The 19,826-nt window shown below is 40.7% G+C and overlaps 1 protein-coding gene across 6 annotated transcripts in view; it reads right to left on the bottom strand.

Moving 5' to 3' along the window:
* Window positions 1-605: 605 nt before the first annotated feature.
* The window catches only part of fchsd2 (FCH and double SH3 domains 2), a 74,383-nt gene continuing 55,162 nt past the window's right edge, over window positions 606-19,826 (bottom strand). For 2 of the 6 annotated variants that reach the window (XM_074641887.1, XM_074641890.1), the window contains 11 exons: window positions 19,398-19,514; window positions 19,187-19,291; window positions 11,893-11,982; window positions 11,245-11,307; window positions 6,963-7,097; window positions 5,924-6,007; window positions 5,582-5,759; window positions 4,315-4,523; window positions 2,348-2,540; window positions 2,148-2,236; window positions 606-1,673 (listed from right to left, as the gene is read on the bottom strand). In XM_074641887.1, coding sequence (XP_074497988.1) covers window positions 1,581-1,673; window positions 2,148-2,236; window positions 2,348-2,540; window positions 4,315-4,523; window positions 5,582-5,759; window positions 5,924-6,007; window positions 6,963-7,097; window positions 11,245-11,307; window positions 11,893-11,982; window positions 19,187-19,291; window positions 19,398-19,514 — 1,356 coding nt within the window. In that variant the 3' untranslated portion in view covers window positions 606-1,580. Of the gene's footprint in view, window positions 1,674-2,147; window positions 2,237-2,347; window positions 2,541-4,299; window positions 4,524-5,581; window positions 5,760-5,923; window positions 6,008-6,962; window positions 7,098-11,244; window positions 11,308-11,892; window positions 11,983-19,186; window positions 19,292-19,397; window positions 19,515-19,826 lie in introns of all 6 variants that reach the window. The other 4 variants (XM_074641886.1, XM_074641889.1, XM_074641891.1 and 1 more) reach the window with 3 other exon arrangements.

Raw genomic sequence — 19,826 nt, 5'->3', positions numbered from 1 at the left:
TAACTACCAAGCTGAAGCTCACTTTTGGCATAAAACTAAACCAGCTACTGCACCTTTATTTTAATCAGCAATAGACTGTACTTCATAGCTGTATCATTAGATAAACTCTTGAAACGGTAGCTAAAGCATTTTAGCCAGAAAGCTACTTGCTACGCTACTACACTTCATCTTTCAAGTGCATTTATCTTGTCTTTATCGAGGACCACAGTGGACATATGTATCCTCAATATTATGTATATGTGTAATTTTATGTCTCAAAGAGTTTATACAGTGTGCAGTACAGTATATGGATGATTATCATAACGACACTGGCTGGTGTAGTTTTATGAAGACAGTTAGTTTCAGCAAAGCAGCTAGAAAAAAAAGTCTGCCGCTCAGAGTGTTTAGCTACCAGTGTTGTCAGTTAAGCTAGCTAGCCACACAGTCCTGTCGTTTGCTCCAAATAGAAGCAATGCTCCTAACGCTAATTGATAACATTTTTATGTAGATGAATACTTCTTAAAAATAATACATCTACATAGCCTTTAGAAAGGCGCTGAATAAAGGTATGGCTTTTACTGAAAAAAATGATTATGATTGTGAATTAATCATTTAAAAATTGTAGCTTTGTTCATCTCTGTGGAAGATATCTGATGTTTGGTTCCCACTTCTATCAAGGCTTGTCAGACAATAGTAAAACGACGTTCGTGGTATCTCTGGGTCGTCAGTTAGAGTGGAAATAACAGATAAATGGCTGAGATTGACCATAAGTGCCAGGCAACGACTTGTTGTGAAGTAAATGCAATGGAGCGGGGGGAGGGAGAAGGCGACATCTAGTGGCTGAATGTTATCAATAGCACCTTTAAGCATAGGGAAAATTTGAGGAAAAACAAATGTTGCATGGGGAACATAATAAATGATTAAATATACAGGTATAACGCTGTACATTTCTTTTTACAATCCATTTGAATTTTTTAACAATATCATTATGTATTAAGCTTTATTTCTGACTTGTCCTATAACCCGTTACTACATTTTGTTAGTTTCAGGGCTCCATCATTTTTCACGTTTCATTATAATTTAGGATGTGAGTGAAGTTTCTCAATACGAAGCAGAATGATCTTCCTGTACAGAGAGATAAAACTGCTTTATAAGATCTTGAAGTAAGCGTAACAAGATAGAAGAAAACTTGCCAAACCTATCATTAACTTTCCCTCACGCTCCCCCTCTCTAAACATTCTTCCTCCTCTTCAGTGTGCTCTGGTTTGCTGCCCGATGAGGTAAAGTTTTAAGGCAAGAATGGAGGGACGGGGGAGGGCGGAGAGGGAGGTGGGGGCGGCTACTGCTGCACTTCATTAGGAGGCTAATACGGAGATTATTCAATTGGATACTCTGCCTTCATCCCCTCTCTTGGCTCTCCTCCTCAACTTGAGGAGGAGAGATGTGGAGAGGTCGTGGTTCAGTTCGGTGTACTTCACATCACGTTGATTAAGCTGACTTCAGTTCAGAGCAGTTCAGTTACCCAGCCTGTAGGATGCGTCTGTCTGTCATCTGTTTTTGTTTTTTCTGTCTCTATAACCGCCTGCCAGCTTCTCTGTCTGTCACACCAGCGTGATCTCCACCTCCTCCGTCTTGTCGCTCTTCTCCTGCGGTCGGCGGGGGTGCTGTTTGGGAGGAGGAGGAGCAGCTCGCACCTGCAGCGATGAAAAAAAAAAAACATAATAAAAGTAGGTTTAAGAAAAAAGGCAAAGTGAGGAGATGGAGATGGCCTACTTTTCTTAATTTGACAAACAACTTAATGTTCATTTCCTGCTGTGGGACAAAAAGAAAGACATATCTATTATCTACTTTTAGAGCCGTTTAAAAAAAAAAAACAGTAGTCTGAATAGAAATCATAATTGGGATTCACAGGCAGTTCATTCAACACTTTGTGTTATATAGGGCTGCAACTAACAATTACTTTAATTATCCATGAATCTGTTTTTGTCTATAAAATGTAACACAATAGAGACAAATCCCAATTACAATTTCCAAAAGCCCAAGGTAGTATCTTCAAATTACTCTTTCTGTCTGACCCATCAGCCAAAAACCCAGATATTCAGTTTACTATCACATAAGACAAAAAAGTGACACACAAAACACACTTCTTGAATAAGTTTTATACTAACAGGTCGTAGTTTGCCCGGGCCTCCTTCAGGGGTGAATCGCAGTGGCTGAGGAAATCCTGGAGACACTGGACTCTTGCCAGAGCTTTGATCTACAGAGAGAGAGAGGGAGGGAGATTAAAAACTCACAGTAAAAAGCCACAATGACCTCTTCTCAATTAATTCAACTACACAATTTTTTTTTCTGTGTGTGTGCGTCTTACTGTGGGTGGGTAGCGGTCCCTTGTGCAACGAGGTGGGCGGCGGGGGCTTGTGCTCCCCATTGAGTGCAGCGGAGGGGGAACGGGGGAGCGGAGGCGGGGTGGAGGTCTCGGGGCTGGTGAAAGGGCTAATGGGCGGTTGTTCATACAGCGGCAGAGGTGGCAGAGAACATGGCAACTTCAGAGATGGAGAAATCTAGAGAAAGGGACAGAAATAGAGAAATACATCACTGATAATGTGCTGCTCTCCTGTGTGGACGTAGTCACTATGACATCACCCACTGGTTGTGGACTACAGTTTGGAAGTCTCGATTTCGGCATAGAGAAGTGACACAAGACTGTGGCGCTAAGGACAACCATATGCTGAATAAGACATTTTTAGGCGACTAAAATGTCACACTTAACTTTCATATACTGAAAACACACCGTGAAAGGGTTTAAGTTGTAAGATGAAAACACGGACACCCCATCATAGCGACCTGTCAATCACCAGGTAGCCACGCCCTTAAGCATTCCCTGCTTTATGGTCTATTTTACTTTAAATGGGACCATAATTTACTAAATGAACATCATGCTGTATTGAAGAAGACTTGAAACTAGCGATTGAGACCATAAACTCATGTTTACAATGTTTACTGAGGTAATAAATCAAGTGAGAAGTAGTGTCATTTTCTCATAGACTTCTATACAATCAGACTTCTTTTTGCAACCAGAGGAGTCGCCCCCTGCTGGCTATTAGAAATAATGAAATTTAAGTCACTTCCGCATTAGCTTCACTTTCCTACAAACCCACAAATATATATATCACAACATAAATGATATGAAACTGATAATACTGACTGGACCATCATCTATCTGAAGTCATCTCCATTAAGTTACACCTCAACAGTTTGGAATATAGCTGCAATAAATGCATCCAAAACAACACGTTCTTTCACTTACAGTGAAGATCAGATACAGTAAGTCCAATATTCACGCTCTTTTTCAATCTGTTGTTGGTCTCCACCAACTCCTGAGGGAAATTTCTGGCTCTTCAGCAGCTAAATGCTCTACTAGTTCACCAACTAGTCGCTAACTTTGTCTGTTCCATTTGGTGCTGAGCAGGTGGTGTACAAGATTTTTAAAGCTTTTCAACTGAAAGCAGCTGCTGGCTGCACCTGAAAATCTCGTGAGATGGTTAAGGTTAGATTAGAGTGTCGTGTTTCTCAAGGCAGTCTCCAGTGTTTACACATTTTTGCAAGTTTTTGCAATTTGCAGGTTATCTTTTAGACACAACCACAAAACAACAAACTTAAAAATGCTAAACGCTCCGTAGAGCTGAGGGGAACTGCAGAGTCAGGTGATAATTTTCTTAGGGTTTGTCACTAGAAGCGACCCCTTTTCACATTATAGTCATTCCATTTATTATTCATGCAAAAATATTCATTAGAACAGCTTTGGTGGAACACTAAAGGAATACCTTACAGAGATATTGCTAGTTTACTAGTTTGAAGTGTGACCTGTCACTACACACAATTTTACAGCGTCTGTGGCAGCAATCAGAAGGATTCAGATTTTTTTTACTAATCTTCCCCACATATGACTTAAAAAGAGTTGTTATGGTGTGTGTTATGTCTACAAGCTTTTAGGAAGGGAGAGGCTGTATCCTTCCTGTTGCTGAACCTCTAACAGGGCAGCACTCTGTGCCACAGATAAGACATCTTTCTGTGATTGCAGTACAGGGTTTTTATCAGAGCGCTGCAGAAACACAGCAGTTCTGATCCACTGTTTGTGAACTCTGGCCTGCTGATAGATCTACTGGACAACAGCCAGGAAAGGAGGGGAGAGTAGACTACACATTATGCTTGGTATTTCTGCCCTGATAGGACTGATAAGACCACATTTCCAGCTCTTTGAGAGTGACGCGCTGAATATCTGTGTGTTACTCAAGTGGGAGTAATATGTCTCTGTCATACCTCTATGTCACCCACCTGCCCTCCTCCACTGGTCTCCCCATTCTCAGTGAGATCTTCCACCAGCACCGAGGGGAAGACGCCCACCCGTCCGTTGAGCTCCCCCTCCCAGAAGCCGTCGTCTGTCTGAGTGTCGCGGTTCAACAGGCGGATCACCGCCCCCTCGGAAAAGGAGAGTTCCTCGTCCGCCTGGCCCTCGTAATCATAGAGAGCACGGACATACATCACTGCCGAGAGAAAGATAGACAACGAGAGAAAGAGAGAGAGCAATAAGATACACCGAAGGAATAATTATTCTTGGGGAAATGCAGTTCCTCGTCTGCCTGGCCCTCATTATCATAAAGAGAATGGCACACAGTGCTGGAGAGAGGGAGATACAGAGAAGACAGGAAGAAATAATAATTAGGTGACAGAGTTTCCCCATGTGTCTGGTCCAACTATACAGGTAGAACAGACACATAGCAGTAGAAGGAGGGATGGAGAAAGAGAGAGTAGAAGAAGAAAGAAGGTTGCAAAGAAGGCAGGTTAGAGAGAAGAATAAATCATAAATAAAATAAAAATAACATTTTATGGATTTCACTTTTGTAGCTGATGAACTATCTGAATGCTGACTACATGCAGACCATCAACACCCAAAGTGTGGATGTGGATGTGAATGCAGTAATCGTACTGTGGTGCAGACCAAAACAACGATTTCGAGACCGCTTTTTAAAATTTGGTCTGCTTTAACTTGTGCACTGTGAAACCGAGTGGGAGTGAGTCACTGCCCCAAGCAAGGGAGTTTAAGTATCTCGGGTGTTGTTCACGAGTGAGGGTAAAATGGAGCGGGAGAAGGGCAGGCGGTTCGGTGCAGCGTCCGGATACATAAATGAATGAAGGAAATCAGGAGGGGAACAGCTTGTGGGACCTGACCGTGTACTGTTTCTACTTAACGGTGGCTCATATAGCCTATAGGTTTTGCATTTACAATTCTGTTGATTACTGCAACCACGGACATATGTTTACCTTGTTTTACACAGAGAGGTAGATAACCCACACTTGCTTATTCCAATAACACTCTGCTTTCCAAAATGAGTGTTGTTTACAGCTGGATTCTGAGCAACTCCAGTGGAGCAGTAAAGAGAAAAATGCCTTAATCAGTGGCGCATAATAACCTCATTACTGGAAGAAAAAAAACTAATTTACACTCATACAACTGGAACTAGCTTGTTTACTGAAACTCCTGGCATGCAGTTTAATTATTTTAAAGAATAATTTACCATCACCAGGTTTACAGCATACTCACTGTTTGTGTCTCCATTGATGCAGCCAGAGTGCAGCTCTGGCTCGGTGGAATTGGACGAGGTGTGTGATCGAGCGTCGAGCGTAGCCAGAGACTGGAGCATGCTCAGCAGACTGTTGGAAGTCGGGAACTGCAGGTATTTCTCTGGTACGTAGCCCACGTGACCTGTCTTATTGCGAGCCTGGAAAACACACAAACACAAACAATGAACAAAGGCAACATGAAAACATGCACTAAATTGAGTACCAAGAAACTGTACAAGGCTGTGACGCAGCACACAGAGCTCCCGAGATAAGGCTTCTGTTGTTGTAACTGTCATGTACATCTGTGTGTGTATTTGTGCACCTTGACCCAGTCCTCCATGTCTCCGTCCTCAATGACCTCCAACATCTCCTGTTCATCAATAGTTAATTCATCTGGCTGAGAGGCCTGCGGGAGAGACACACCAGCAGGTTTAAAGACAGAGAGACATTTATACAGTACAGTAAAACACTCCATACTAGACTGAGTCCATCATTAATGATTCATTTTAAAAAGCTAAAGAATGTCATGGTTATTCATGGGAAATTCATAAACATTTCACACTTCCTATAAATCAGGGGTGTCAAACATACAGCTGAAGGGCCAGAACCGGCCCACCAGAGGGTTCACTCCAGCCCACTGGATGACTTTGCAAAATGTGAAAATTGCATTAATTCCAAGTTGTCAATAAAATGCACTGCTATTCCTATTTCTTCACTGGGGTGGCGCTGTCCTAATAAGAGTAGCAGGCGCAGTGCTGGATACGCTATTATAGATCCCACGTGCTTACGTACAGGCTACATGACACTACGTCACATTAAGTGTCGGCTACTGTTCATGCAGGAGCCGCCGGTGGAAAATGTCTTTGTCAGAAAGGAGAAAGTGAACACGGAGGGTCAGGTTTTCCAAGAAAAAATGGACCAGTTCCTATTTCTTCACAGAGGTAATTGGGAAGTGTATTCAAAGCACCTTTCAGTGATCAAAGAATATCATATTTGGCTCCAATATCAGACTCATTATGGCAGAAAATACAAGAAGGTTTTCAGAATGTACTTGTTCGTCTTTACATAAAAGAAAGAGAACAATCTGGAGGTGTTGTCATTATAAATTATTATGGAATGGTTTTACTGGTCCGGCCCGCTTGAGATCAAACTGGGCTGTATGTTGTCCATGAACTAAAATGAGTTTGACACCCCTGCTATAAATGCAACACTGACATTCATCTTTGCTTATCTACATGGTTGCACGTGTTACTTGTGCGTTGTTGTTGAGCAGGTAGCTGCAGACATTTGATATGTGCAGGTGTGTGACCATGTAACCGCATAAGGTAACTGTGTATGTGTGTGTGTTGGGTTTTATGTACCTTGTATGAGTACAGGACTTTGCAGGTTAGCGGGTAGTTTCGGAGGGTTCCCGACGGACTTGAGCTGCTGTCGTCAAAAACCTCCATGTTTTCTTCACACTCCTCTCCCTCCTCGCGCTCCAAATCCACTGTGCCCTTTAAAACACAAACACACAGCCAGATAAAAGTCAAAACCTCTGATAACTACAAGGACAAATACGAATTCACCTCCAAAGCTCCAGGGTGAAAAAAGACTCTCGGACTCCAGATCAAATACACACGAAGCATTATAAAAACCCAATTTTCACACAACCTTCTGGCTCTAACTCCTCAGGTCCCGGTGTGACGCCCAGCTAGGGGACTTGTTATGTTTGTCTATCTCTGCTTGTGTTAGAAGGTCTGTCCATTTAACAAAGACTTTCACCTGTTCCCTTTGCCCCCTCTTCCTGTGTGTTTGCACTCTCTCTGTGCTAGCGTCACAATTTAATCTATAGCAATGCTTACCTTTGCTTCCTGCCTGGGTTTCTCTGTCCTGCTCAGTGTGGGTGCTACAGCTTTGAGAGACAGGTGTAGAGGCACTAAGGTTTCATATGATCCTGCCCCTCCCTCTTTTGTTCCATCAGAATTTAACTGGCTTATATGAAGGTCATGTGATCTAGCTGGTGTAGAAAGATCCATCACACACAGCAAGCTGACCTGGCCATAACAATAGTGTGTGTGTGAGTGTGTGTGTGTGTGTTTATCCATTCCCAAGTCATTGTGTTTGGTCATCAGATTTCTGTTGACACAGTAAACTCTACACCGGTGCAGAACAAAACAGATGTGCGTGTTTTGTATATGAGTTGGACATAAGAATTTATTCCCATGGGAAACAATAACCTCCAGGTGTGGTCCTAAGGTGTTCCCTAATACAAATGAACACACTGTTACATCAGTCTTTCCATCTATCCACTTTACTGGATTGATTTAAAACTGCGCTGCACAGCCTCAGGGCCAATTCCATTTCATCCCTGAAGCGAAATGACCGGCGTGTATTTCAGTAATAACCCGATAAAATATCAACAAAACTACATCTCAGTGTGCGTCCCAATACAGCCGGGATGCAGACCAGTGGACGGCTTTATGGTTCCTGCAGGAAATAACTGTGAAAGTGATATTGTAATGAAGGCAGTGGCTGCCTGAGGGGCTCGAGGGTTCATGGTTTACAGTATTTCATGGTCGTATCAATAAAGTTGAGTGGAATGAAGAAAAGGTCGAGGGAAGTGCCTGCTCCCTCTCCTTCTGCAGATTATTATTCACAAGCCATCCATCCTTCTCTCTCTGACCATCGACCACTTCTTGACCTTTCCCTGATCTGTTTCCCTCTTACTGTTTTCCTCTCCTTCTTCATCATTTCCCTTGTTGCACCTTGTTATTATAATCCCTCTTTCTTTGTCAATCTCTAAAGGCTCCAGTACACTCCAAATAAAATCAAAGGCTGTTGAACTACTGTCGAATGCCTGAATGCTCAGTGTGCCTCCTGGTCTGTTCTTTTAATGACGCCCACACCAGATGGAGGAGTTTTCGGCAAGTCTAGACTACACCTGATTTATCGTATAAAATAGTGCAATGGAAAGTTGAAAGAACACTTTTTAAAAACAAGGACACATAAATAAGATCCTCAAATGCATATAACACCACATAACTACTTGTAGGGAGTGTAAATCACAAGTTTCATCACAATACGATAAATCAATTCTTTGGACAACTATAGGATATTTGCTGATATCACAAAGTCTGCCACGATACAATTTTGATTTGATTCAATTCAGGGGCCTGCGATCGATATGAGACGATATCATACGCCCAGTAAACACAACCATTTATATCAACTCACAAAAGGCAACTAAAGCATGATTTGACAGTTTTAATAAATGAGCTCTGTAGGAAGGAGGTGCGCTTGGACGGAAATGGTGACACAGACGTGTCATGGGAATTTCAAAATAAAGGCGTGTCTTAAAGATGATGATATGTATCAATGTTTTCACTTTTCATCAATGATATTGGATTGTTGATCGTTAAATCAATCCAGATCGATGTATTGTTACACCCCTAACTACTTGCAGATAATTAAGTATTTGGAAATGTCTAAACACAGTTCTTTGTTTTGGTCAACATTTTGTCTGTGCAAACATGCCAATTCTAATATTTTTTACAGTGCACACTACAGTGTGCCTTACAGCATGTTCTCCGCTGTTTTTCACAATCCCCCGTCTCTCTCACCTCTGCATCCAATTTTACTTCAGCATTATCACTCTGACGCTCCTCCCTCCTCACCTCTCCCCCTCATCACACCACCTCTTCTTTTTTCTCAGCTCTCTCCTCCTTCACTAATTGTCTCTCCAACACTCCCTCCTCTTTCACTGCACAACTCCTTCCCATCATCCCTTCTCTCCATTTCCTAGATTGCCCTCATTCCCCAGACTTTCTCACACTCAGTGTCTCTCTTTCTCTCTGGTTTTAGCTGCGAGCTGCAATATCATGTGAGCAGAATGTCAAGTGCTTCCTATGGAGCAGCAGACCGACTATGTTTAGTCCTGTTGACAGACACACACACACGTCTCCGACGTCAAGTCCTGTGTGGGATTACACTCATACATAGACGTACACTCTCCTCCCCTCACATATACCCAATAGAGAGACAGAAACACAAATGCAGAAACATAAATGCACATTGATATCCATAACTCACGTACACATCCAGTCACACACACACAAGGAGATAGCATATATGGCTGCATTATTGATTGAGCATTAATAAAGGCTACATAAAGTTTGAGGTGCAAATTATCTGTTTTTAGAAACAAAAGCATAAATATATATTGTGTGACCCCCCATCAGGGAAAAGCAGTGACTTTTAAAACTTATTTAAAGGAACGGTTTGAAATTTTGGGAAATGCCCTTATTCACCTTCTTGCCGAGAGTTAAATGAGAAGATCGACATCACTCTTATGTCTGTAGGGTAAATATTAAGGCTGCAATTAAGGATTGTTTTCATTGTCGATTAATCTGCTGATCATTTTCTCAATTAATCAATTAGTTTTTGGTCTATAAAATGTCAGAAAATGGTGAAAAATGGTGATTAGTGTTTCCCAAAACCAAAGATGACATCCTCAAATGTCTTGTTTTGTCCACAACTGAAAGATATTCAGTTTACTGTCAGAGAGAAGTAAAGAAACCAGAAAATATTCATATTTAAGAAGCTGGGATCAGAGAATTTTGACTTTGTTTACTTAAAAAATTACTAAAATCGATTATCAAAATAAGCCGATTAATTGAATAGTTGATAACTAATCAATTAATCGTTGCAGCTCTAGTACATATGAAGCTACCACCAGCAGCCGCTTAGTTTAGCTGAGATTAGTATCAATCTTCTCATCTAACTTCACCAAGATAGCAAATAAGTGTCTTACCCAAAATGTCAGGTAGGAAGGTAGGTAAGGTAGGAGTCCACCTCCTCCCCCCTGACATGCATAGAGTATCTACACAAGCTCATAAATATGATAAGGTGATAAAAAAAAGGCTTCAGATCTGTACTCAGTTTATCTTGCCATTAAAGCTAAGGGGGTCACGAAATAAAAACTGCCAGTTGTGTGACGACTTCATCAGTATTCCACTGGAGGAAGTGGGGCGTTTTAGAGGTTGTAACCGGCGCGACAGATGATTAGGCAGCAGGGCTGAGGTCAATTATCTTGCAATTTACACCATTCAGGAAGTGATTTGTCAGGAGAACTATTCTAGCTGGGTGGTTTTCACTTATAATGAAATCATGAGAAAGAGTGAAAAGTCCATGATTACGAGTCAGTGCCTTGGAGTTTAAAATTACATTTTTGAAAGTGCTGAATTGAGAGCAGCGTTTGTGTAGGGCAAGAAGAAAAAAACTGTTGGGAAGACAGATGAGCCAGACATACGACTAACATACAGTGGTCTGGTGGTGTTCATTTGAAGGAATGGATGACCATGCAGGCGACACAAATAAGCTACAACTAATGTTGTGTGGTGAGAAGGCACTCTTCTACTTCTGATTTCTAGGTGTGAGATTTGCACTTTCCAGCCGAGTCAAAAACTGCTGCAACTTTGAAAATTGCTGATAAAAATCATGTATGTATTGGCATACTAGTAGTCACATTAGGGGTTACGTTATGTCTACAGTTTTGCTATTCATTAATTCCTCCATTATTTTCAAATTTCATTAATAAACTTTCTGTTTTTTTCTGGCTTGGCGGGAAAGCGGCAACACGCGCAGTGAGGGGAGGTGTCTCACCGACAGTGAGGGATCGTGGGAAGTGTAGTTGGCCCAACGTTCATTCTCCAGCTCCTCCATCACCTACAGCATGCACAGAGAGAGCAGGGTGGGTTTAAACACAAATTACAAACAGGCACGCACACACACGTACTGCACTGCACAAACTAATGTGTGAAAGGATTTAAATGCACACACACTCCCAGCAGTTGTATGTATGAATGCACTCACAAACATGTATCGCACACTGTTTCACACTCACATACATGAAACAAGTCAGGCAAAGAGAAGGAGAGGCTAAGGCTGCATTCACACCAGATAAGGCGTTAAGGCGATTTGCTGCAGGGTTGTGCGGCAATGTGCGTGAGTCACTTTTAATGGCCCATTGACTGTGACGATTAACGTCTTTTGTTCCTTCACGGCTGGGTCGTAGAACTCTGGATCGCCGGTTACGGGATTGGTCACCGCAGCGTGACGTCAGGGTGAGTTTCTCTAAAAGTTGATTCTGTTTCTACTTTTCTGCCTTTTTTTTTTGCCACTCCCTGCGGCTGCTACCTGCATTTTTGCCGCACCGCCAGATCTGGTTTGAATGCAGCCTTATTGTCACACACACACACACACACATACACACGGTACACACATTCTCCAACACTCACAGACAAAACATACCTGGTTCATGGCGCTCTTCAGCCAGGTATCCACAGCAACCCCCACTTGCCGCAGAAGGTCCAACCGAGCCTCGGCTTTTAACTTTATTGTCTTTGGAGAGAGAAGGGGTTAGGTATGTTAAGAACATTAAACATATCACTGGCTTACAACGTTTTCGTGCATTAGTCTTAAAAAGAACATGTTTTTTTCTTTTTACAACTTGGGTCCCATTTTATTGCACGGATATTTTCACAACGGCATGGCCATCTGGAACGAAGAGTGGTGTGAAAATGGTCATTACAAACGGCTTGTATATCCGCAGTCCTCAGTCTTCCGCTTTCCCTTTTTGAATGGGAAATATTCACACAAAAGCATGTTGAACGATAGTACACATATTGGGTATATAGTTCATAGTATGCGATGACGGACGAAGCCCAGGTCTTATTTATTATACATCCATGTGTCACACCCTGACTGTAGTCTATGGTCACACCTGCTGCTTGATATTCAGTCAGTAGTGGCAACCTCTTTCTTTTTTTAGCCATGATGCTGAAACAAAACAAATGCAAGGCAATAACAATATAATGAGCTACAAGCACACATCACTGTATACAGTAAGCACCGAGATGGGAGCCATCTCTCACTTTCTTTCTCACTCTTCTAATTGGAGTCGTGATCTCTAGTCTCAAGTCATGATGAAACACGTCAATGCGCATAGTATGCATATTAAAACTATTTAAGTTGAACCTTGAAGTGATCTTTGAATCAAATGTCTCATTTTCCTTTCAGCTGTATCATATCACATACAGTTTCAGTGACAGAGTGTGGATGTGAAGTCTCTCATCTAGTCTCTTAAATGGCAAATCCATCAAAACTGGCTGTACTTTCTTTTAAGGAGCTGGACTGTTCTTTCCTAATGAGACAATATGATCAGGCTACAACCAGCAGTAGGGAAACCCCTGAGATTTACATCCTCTCTGTCTCGCCTCCTCAACTCTCTTTCATCTCTAATCCTTTCTCTTTTTTCCTTCTGTGTCTCACCGTTTTTATCAATTTCCTTTCTCACTCATGCTGACAGAGCAGATTGATACTGTAGCTGATAGCTCCCACCCACCACAGAGACTTGCAGTCAGACACACACACACACACACACACACACTGCCAAGACAGACTTCCCGGCTTTGATCAATAAAGACCTGAGCCCCTTAAGTGCCTCCATTCTTTCTCTTTCCATTAGCAGCGCCCAACAAATGCTAAAGGTTGCTGTTGGACCATGAATATACCAGACTAAAGAGGAAGACAAGTTGAAACAATGGCCAATACATGCTCAGCCATCTGTGCAGTAGTAGAATAAGCAGCCAGTGGTGTGAGTACAGATCCCTGGTGGACAGACTGTACAACCTCAGACAGACAGACAGCTCTGATTAATAAATCAGACAGAAAGCTAGACAGAAATATAGATGGACATGCAGAGATACTGCAGGAGGAAAACTCAGCTGTGTGGCTATAACTAATATTGAATTACTCTAAATTATGGGACCAGTTTTTTTTTTGTTCTTACAATGACTCATTCTGGTGCTGCAGAGCTCAAAAGACAACAACACAACAGCTGAACTTGTTGAGAAAAGCAATGACACATTATGTGAGATCCATTTGAAACGACAAACTGGAAGAATGTAAGAAGCTACACACTGAGGTTGGTCTTCTGTTTTTATAGACGCGATATGTGTGCTGTGTTTAAACTAGGGCTGTCAAAGTTATCGTGATGATACACTAACGCAAATTCTTTTTAACGGCGCTAATTTCTTAATAACGCAATCGATCTTTCGGTGGATGTAGCAGGCTCAGTTTTAAAGCTAGAGAGAAGATACTGGTATCATATGAAACTCGGAAAGGAGGTTAAATAACGTTCCAAACTTGCACTAAATTTTGGCTAGGAAAAACTGTCTTGGCCATTTTCAAAGGGGTCCCTTGACTTCTGACCTCAAGATATGTGAATGAAAATGGGTTCTATCGGTACCCACGAGTCTCCCCTTTACAGACATGCCCACTTTATGATAATCACATGCAGTTTGGGGCAAGTCATAGTCAAGTCAGCACACTGACAGCTGTTGTTGGCTGTTGGGCTTTAGTTTGTCATGTTATAATTTGTCATTGTTTTGTGTTGTTAATTGATTTCCAATAATAAATATATTCATATGTTTGAATAAAGCAAGCATATTGCCCCACTCCCATGTTGATAAGAGTATTAAATACTTGACAAATCTCCCTTTAAGGTACATTTTGAACAAATAAAAGATTTTGATTAATTTGCGATTAATCGTGATTAAATATTTTAATCTATTGACAGCTTTAGTTTTAATACCCAAAAATATGCTACGGTACATGTGAACACGCCCTTATCATTGTGTCCATGCTCTATTTACCAAATGTATTAATATGCCAGTGCAGATTACATTGATACTTCCAATCAGTTTTTCAATCCTTATTAGTTGTGTTTGCTTGTGCTGTAAAGTGTCTGGAAGTCTTGTCTCTATCTTGATGCATTTTCTGTCTGAAGCATTTTGATGCCACGTGTTAATGAGGCCAGATTGTCTGGTGGAGCCAGTTTGAGAAACAGCTCATTAGTATGGAGACAGCCTCTTGCCTCGATTGCTCTCACTCTCTCATCCTTAAGAACTCCTTAGAAAGAGGAAAACAGCACAGAAGAGGCCAATAATCATCTAATATCAATTTCAAAGGGAATTTTTGCTTTATTTCAAAGTATGCCACGAGAGAGGAAAGACAAAAACAAACATGCAAGATCCTCTATATAGAAGATGGTAAGATCTATTTTTGTGTTTGCGACTAGCTAGAACATTTTAATGCATAGGTTTATTTATCTGTGAGAAAAATACACTCTGGGGACAATTTGTATTGATTAAAAGTTATCTGTATGGAAGCCCTAAACGAACATGATTCAAACATTTTGTTTTAATACCGAGATCACATAGCGAAAGGATTTTGTGTCTACCTGTTTAGGAATCACTAATGAAAAAGTGTCTGGCAGCAGCCATCAAGAGGGGCTCACGTAACTTGAACACCGACCGGAGTGTCAACCAAACAGACCCTGGTCCTCCAAGTCAAATCACACTTATGCCTGATCTAACGTTACCCAGGTGATAACAGGTGATGATAATAATCAAATCTCATACTAATAGGTAATATGATAATGGTATCTGGTGGTTGGAATCTGCAGGGGTCTAGTAAAGTCAACAAAAAAGTACAAACAATGCAAAATCTACAATGAATACAACGGCTGTTTTGCCCCCTGAATGAGCATGCACCCAGAGGAAATTAGCATTCCCTATAAACACTATGATGCATCAGATAGCTATTTTTAGTTTGTCTATGTATTTTGTATCTGTCCCTAACAAATAAACCATTAATAAAGAAATAATGTATAAGTCATTGTCAGGAATTATTCATTTAATCTTTTTTGTTTCAGCAACCAAAAATCTAAGAATAAAGACATTTCCCTCACAATTTTGTGTGTGTATTTTTTTTTTTTTTAATTTATAAGGGACACAGGTAACATGGTTTATACTACTTATTTCCATATATTGTATGTACCCTTGTTAACATCGATCTGAACCGTTTGAATGCATTTACTGTTTGCTGATTTGACCCAAACATTATAAGTAATAAAAGAAAACAACCTTTTGTTTTCTCGAGATAACAAAGTTTGTTTTCTAACGACATAATTAACGAGTGAACTCGATTTTTTGAATCATGTTAGGGCTTCCGTAATTCTGGATGATCCATGTATTTCAAATATCATACCCTCCGAGACTAAAATAACATTTTATTTATATTTTGTCCGTAACAAAATATCATGTGTATCACTTCATCCGAATGCCTTTTTTCCTCCTCTTGATTTATCTTCATCTCTGAAGAATGTTGTTCTATTAATAAGGAAAGCTCCACTACAGTACTCAGGGCTGGCCTGGTGCACGCTGTCATTACATATCATTTATATAAGAATACAAAATACATTTCAGTTTATATTCTGAAAACACACTTGACTTTTATCACAGCATGTATCGTTTAATCATGCTGATAAATGTTGTTAGGCTAATAACTATTCCAGTAATTCCAAGGGAAAGACATGCACAGCCTGTAGTTTCAGTATCCAGAGTCTTTTATCAAGCACTCAGCCAGAGGCCATAAAATCAGATGCTTGTAGAGAGCAGAGAATACATAACTCTGCTCCTTCTCTGGATGTTTATTGATTCCATTGAAACAGTGGCGAGAAAAAGAGGATCCTTCTAAAGACTGAGATGCTGTTCAACACTGCAGAATAGATTCAAAGACAGAAAACAATGACACTGTTTTATTTCTTTTAGTTTTGCTGCTCCTTTGCCTTAAATTGTACATTTAGTATGACAGGGTCAAATTCCAGCTTACTCTTCCCCTATAATGATATGAACACCACTCAATCCAATCAACTAATGTGTCTAGTCATGTCCATAAACAACCTCCCTGGCAATTTAACATATTGTTAAAATAACCATGGCTAATAAATAGGTCTGCAAGCTCTTAAAGCTTGAAACGTAAAAGCAACATACAGTATAATACGTTCTAAAACTGAATGAAATGTTACTATATGTCTTCTTTTATACCTTCTTTTGGTGATCTACCATGTGAATAGATGATATAACCTAATACTGGGTGTAGTAGGCCCCTATTGACCCACATCTATGGTGCTTATAGCAGCCAATAACGCCTATTTAATAGCCTGACAACAGTCTAATCGGCTGCTTTTTCACAGATTCGCCTGCAGTTTGACAAGCAGTAAACGGTCACATTTTTAGCACAGTCAGTGAATCGACTATAAACATTGATTTTGAAACTCAGCTGGCTGTCAAAGCGTTTAAAGATGTTGTCACAAGTAAATTAGGCAATTTATGAAAAATCAGTTATTGAAGGCAGGTAGCGAGGCAAACTGTGCTATCAGTCTTTCTTACTGGCATTTTCTGACATGATGCTTCTGAAACGCCAATGAGTTTTTGAGCTCATGATGATACCGAAGATGACACCAAAGTAAAAATCTGGATAACTACCGAGCGACGCCATGCATTTCTTGAGTAAAGATGCCTCAAAAATATCTTTTTTGAAACAAATTGACTGTATATACTGTATACTGTATCTCTCCATCCTAAATATAGGCCTTGCTAATAAGGTGTTGAAATGGCCACTGCAACATGTTGGATGGGACGAAGGTGAGACTTCATGTAAAATCACTATCCCGATAATGCTGTAATCAAACCTGGATAATGTCTTTTCGCACTGCTTTCACTCCCTTTATAATTCTGTGATAAGAGCTCTGTAATGAAGCCATTTGGATCAAATGAGCTCATAAAATATGCATCATCATACTCAAAGTAGTGCTGGTCTGGAAGAGCAAAGAATAGCAGACAGACAGTGTGAGCGAGAGACAGAAACAGACAGGAAGAGAGAGAGAGAGAGAGAGTGGGGTTGCGAAAAGGTGTTAGCTCTCCCTATTGTTTTGTAGAAAGTGAGATCACAAGCTGCTGATTAGGGTTGCTAAAATAATCTTGCAGTGTAAGGTTGACTGAAATAGCTAATAAAAGCAATAAAATTACATATGATAATGCTGTTCACCTTAGGGGACGGAAAAAAAGAGGTAACATCAGAAGTGAAATGTATATATATATTTTTTTTTTTTACCAAACCTGACAGCAGAGGGTGCCAGACATGTGAAAGCCTGATCAGAAAGCAGTATGGAGGCAAAGAGGCGGTGTTAGGGAGAGAATGAGCAAAGCAAAGTAAGAGAATGAAATAGAAAAACAAGAGATGAAAAGCCAAAAGATATTGAGACTTTGGAGACAGGATCAAGTTGAGACGGATGACAGATCGTGCAGTGATCTCATTCACACTGTGACAGGTTGAATCTGTGAGAAATCAATACATAAATGATTGATATCTCTGCAAGTGCAAAGGCTGAGAGGCGTAGATGGAAAAGAGAGGGAGTGTGAACACGGGAAAAAGGAGGCAGATGAGGAGGGAAAGACAGAGGAGTTGAAGAAAGAGCAAGAAATCTAAGAAAAAATGACATTCATAGCATTAGATCTGATAGTTTATATGTCTCATATCATAGGTCAGATATTTATAGGTGTAGTGATATCAGACCTGTGTACTGTCCGAGTGAGTTATTGAGGCATAACTGTGTAAAAGTGTGTTTAACTCTCTACAACTGAACAGAGTGCAGCAAAAACCAGGGGATTACTGGGCTCTGTGGATAACAACGGTCGAATAACTTGAATGATTTGACATCTCCTGCGACGTGAAAGGTGTATTGATCGATCCTGGGCCATGTTTGCTAACTGCACCCTGCTCCGTCAGCCGTGCGGATGGGCAGACTGCCAACTGCCGCTGTTTGCATCTAAAATATTTACCAAATAATTACACTGGGTAGAGGAAATATGGGACGGGGCTGGATTTTATGTTGTCACTGAAAAAGAGGTCTTGTTTTTTAGGCTATTGCTGCATTTATGTGTCGGCAGGAAGTGAGTCTACGACGACATTTAATACTTTTGTGTAGGGCTGGGCGATATGGAGAAAATCAAATATCACAATATTTTGGACCAAATACCTCAATATTGATATTGCGAAGACATTATAGGGTTGACCATTGGGGCTTTTACAACATATTTACCGATTTTTTTGTTAAATAATCATCTGTAATGTGGATATAATGCAGCTAGAACAGTCTGGTAAGTTCAGAAAATGATGTCACTTTACTGTAATTCAGCCTTTAAAAGCAGGAAATGACAGCACTTATGCCGTATTATGATATTACGATATCCAAAATCCAAGACTATATGTAGACTCATATCGTGATATCAGTATAATATCGATATATTGCCTAGCCCTACTTTTTTTGCGTCAATGTGTATCACAGATTTCACAGCATTTATTTTATGGAAAAAATAAAACATCTCCATTCACTACAAAGACACACTCCCCTTTTTTCCCTCCACTCCACACTAACTACTTCTATAAATACATATTCAAGTATACTGAAGGTTTGCTGAAGAAGAATCATTCATCTTTTAATTTCCGAAGAGATGAAACATCTATTCATCCGTTCTCCATGGAGAACCCAAATGAAACCCATAAGATAGGGAGAACATGCAAACTTCACACAGAAAGGGTCAGGTTCAAACGCAGACACTGATTGTGCAAAGGGAACATATCCTATTATTATCATCTGTGTGATCAAAAAAACATGTCAACAGCGTGAGTCACTCACCTCAGCTTTGCGTATGTTTTCTTTGGTGTCTTCTATCTTCATCTCCAGATCTAGTCTCCCCTGCTCTGTGGGGGGCAAGCCGTGGCCCTCGCACTCCTCCAGACACTGAAAACAACACACACAAACACATAACTCCATTAGGAATAGTTTTTTTTAAACATACTATATTCGTAAAATGGGTATATGTAACGAATGTGAGCGTCCATCTTACTCTTTTGTAATGTATGATATTCTTGTGTTCTCTGGCCACTCTGGTTGCCCATTTCCTGGCCTCCTTGTTCAGACTGTGCTCCTCCGTCGTCCCCGTCTCCGACTCCAGCTGACGACTCTAATATAGGCAAACACACATGCATACCAGACACAGACAAGCATGGCAGGCAAACACACACATACACAAATGCACACATAAGTACACCGTCGGCGGTAGCGGCACAAGGTGTGTGATAAGCAGAAGCTGTTAATTGAGCTAAAGAAAAGTGTGAGAGAAAGATTGTTTCCTTCTCACATAATGAATACAGCGTGTGTTGCAGAGCTCTCTTGGAAATAAACAGCTGCTATTAAAACCACATGTGAAATGAGCACGAGTGTGTGTTGTTGTGTGTGCTACCAAGGGAGAGAGCAGGAGTTGCACGGCAACAGG

This window comes from Sebastes fasciatus, chromosome 7 (genome assembly GCF_043250625.1).
Source record: "Sebastes fasciatus isolate fSebFas1 chromosome 7, fSebFas1.pri, whole genome shotgun sequence".
NCBI classification, from domain to species: domain Eukaryota; kingdom Metazoa; phylum Chordata; class Actinopteri; order Perciformes; family Sebastidae; genus Sebastes; species Sebastes fasciatus.
Note: the sequence above shows the minus strand (reverse complement) of the source record. Positions and strands in the feature narration are given on the sequence as shown.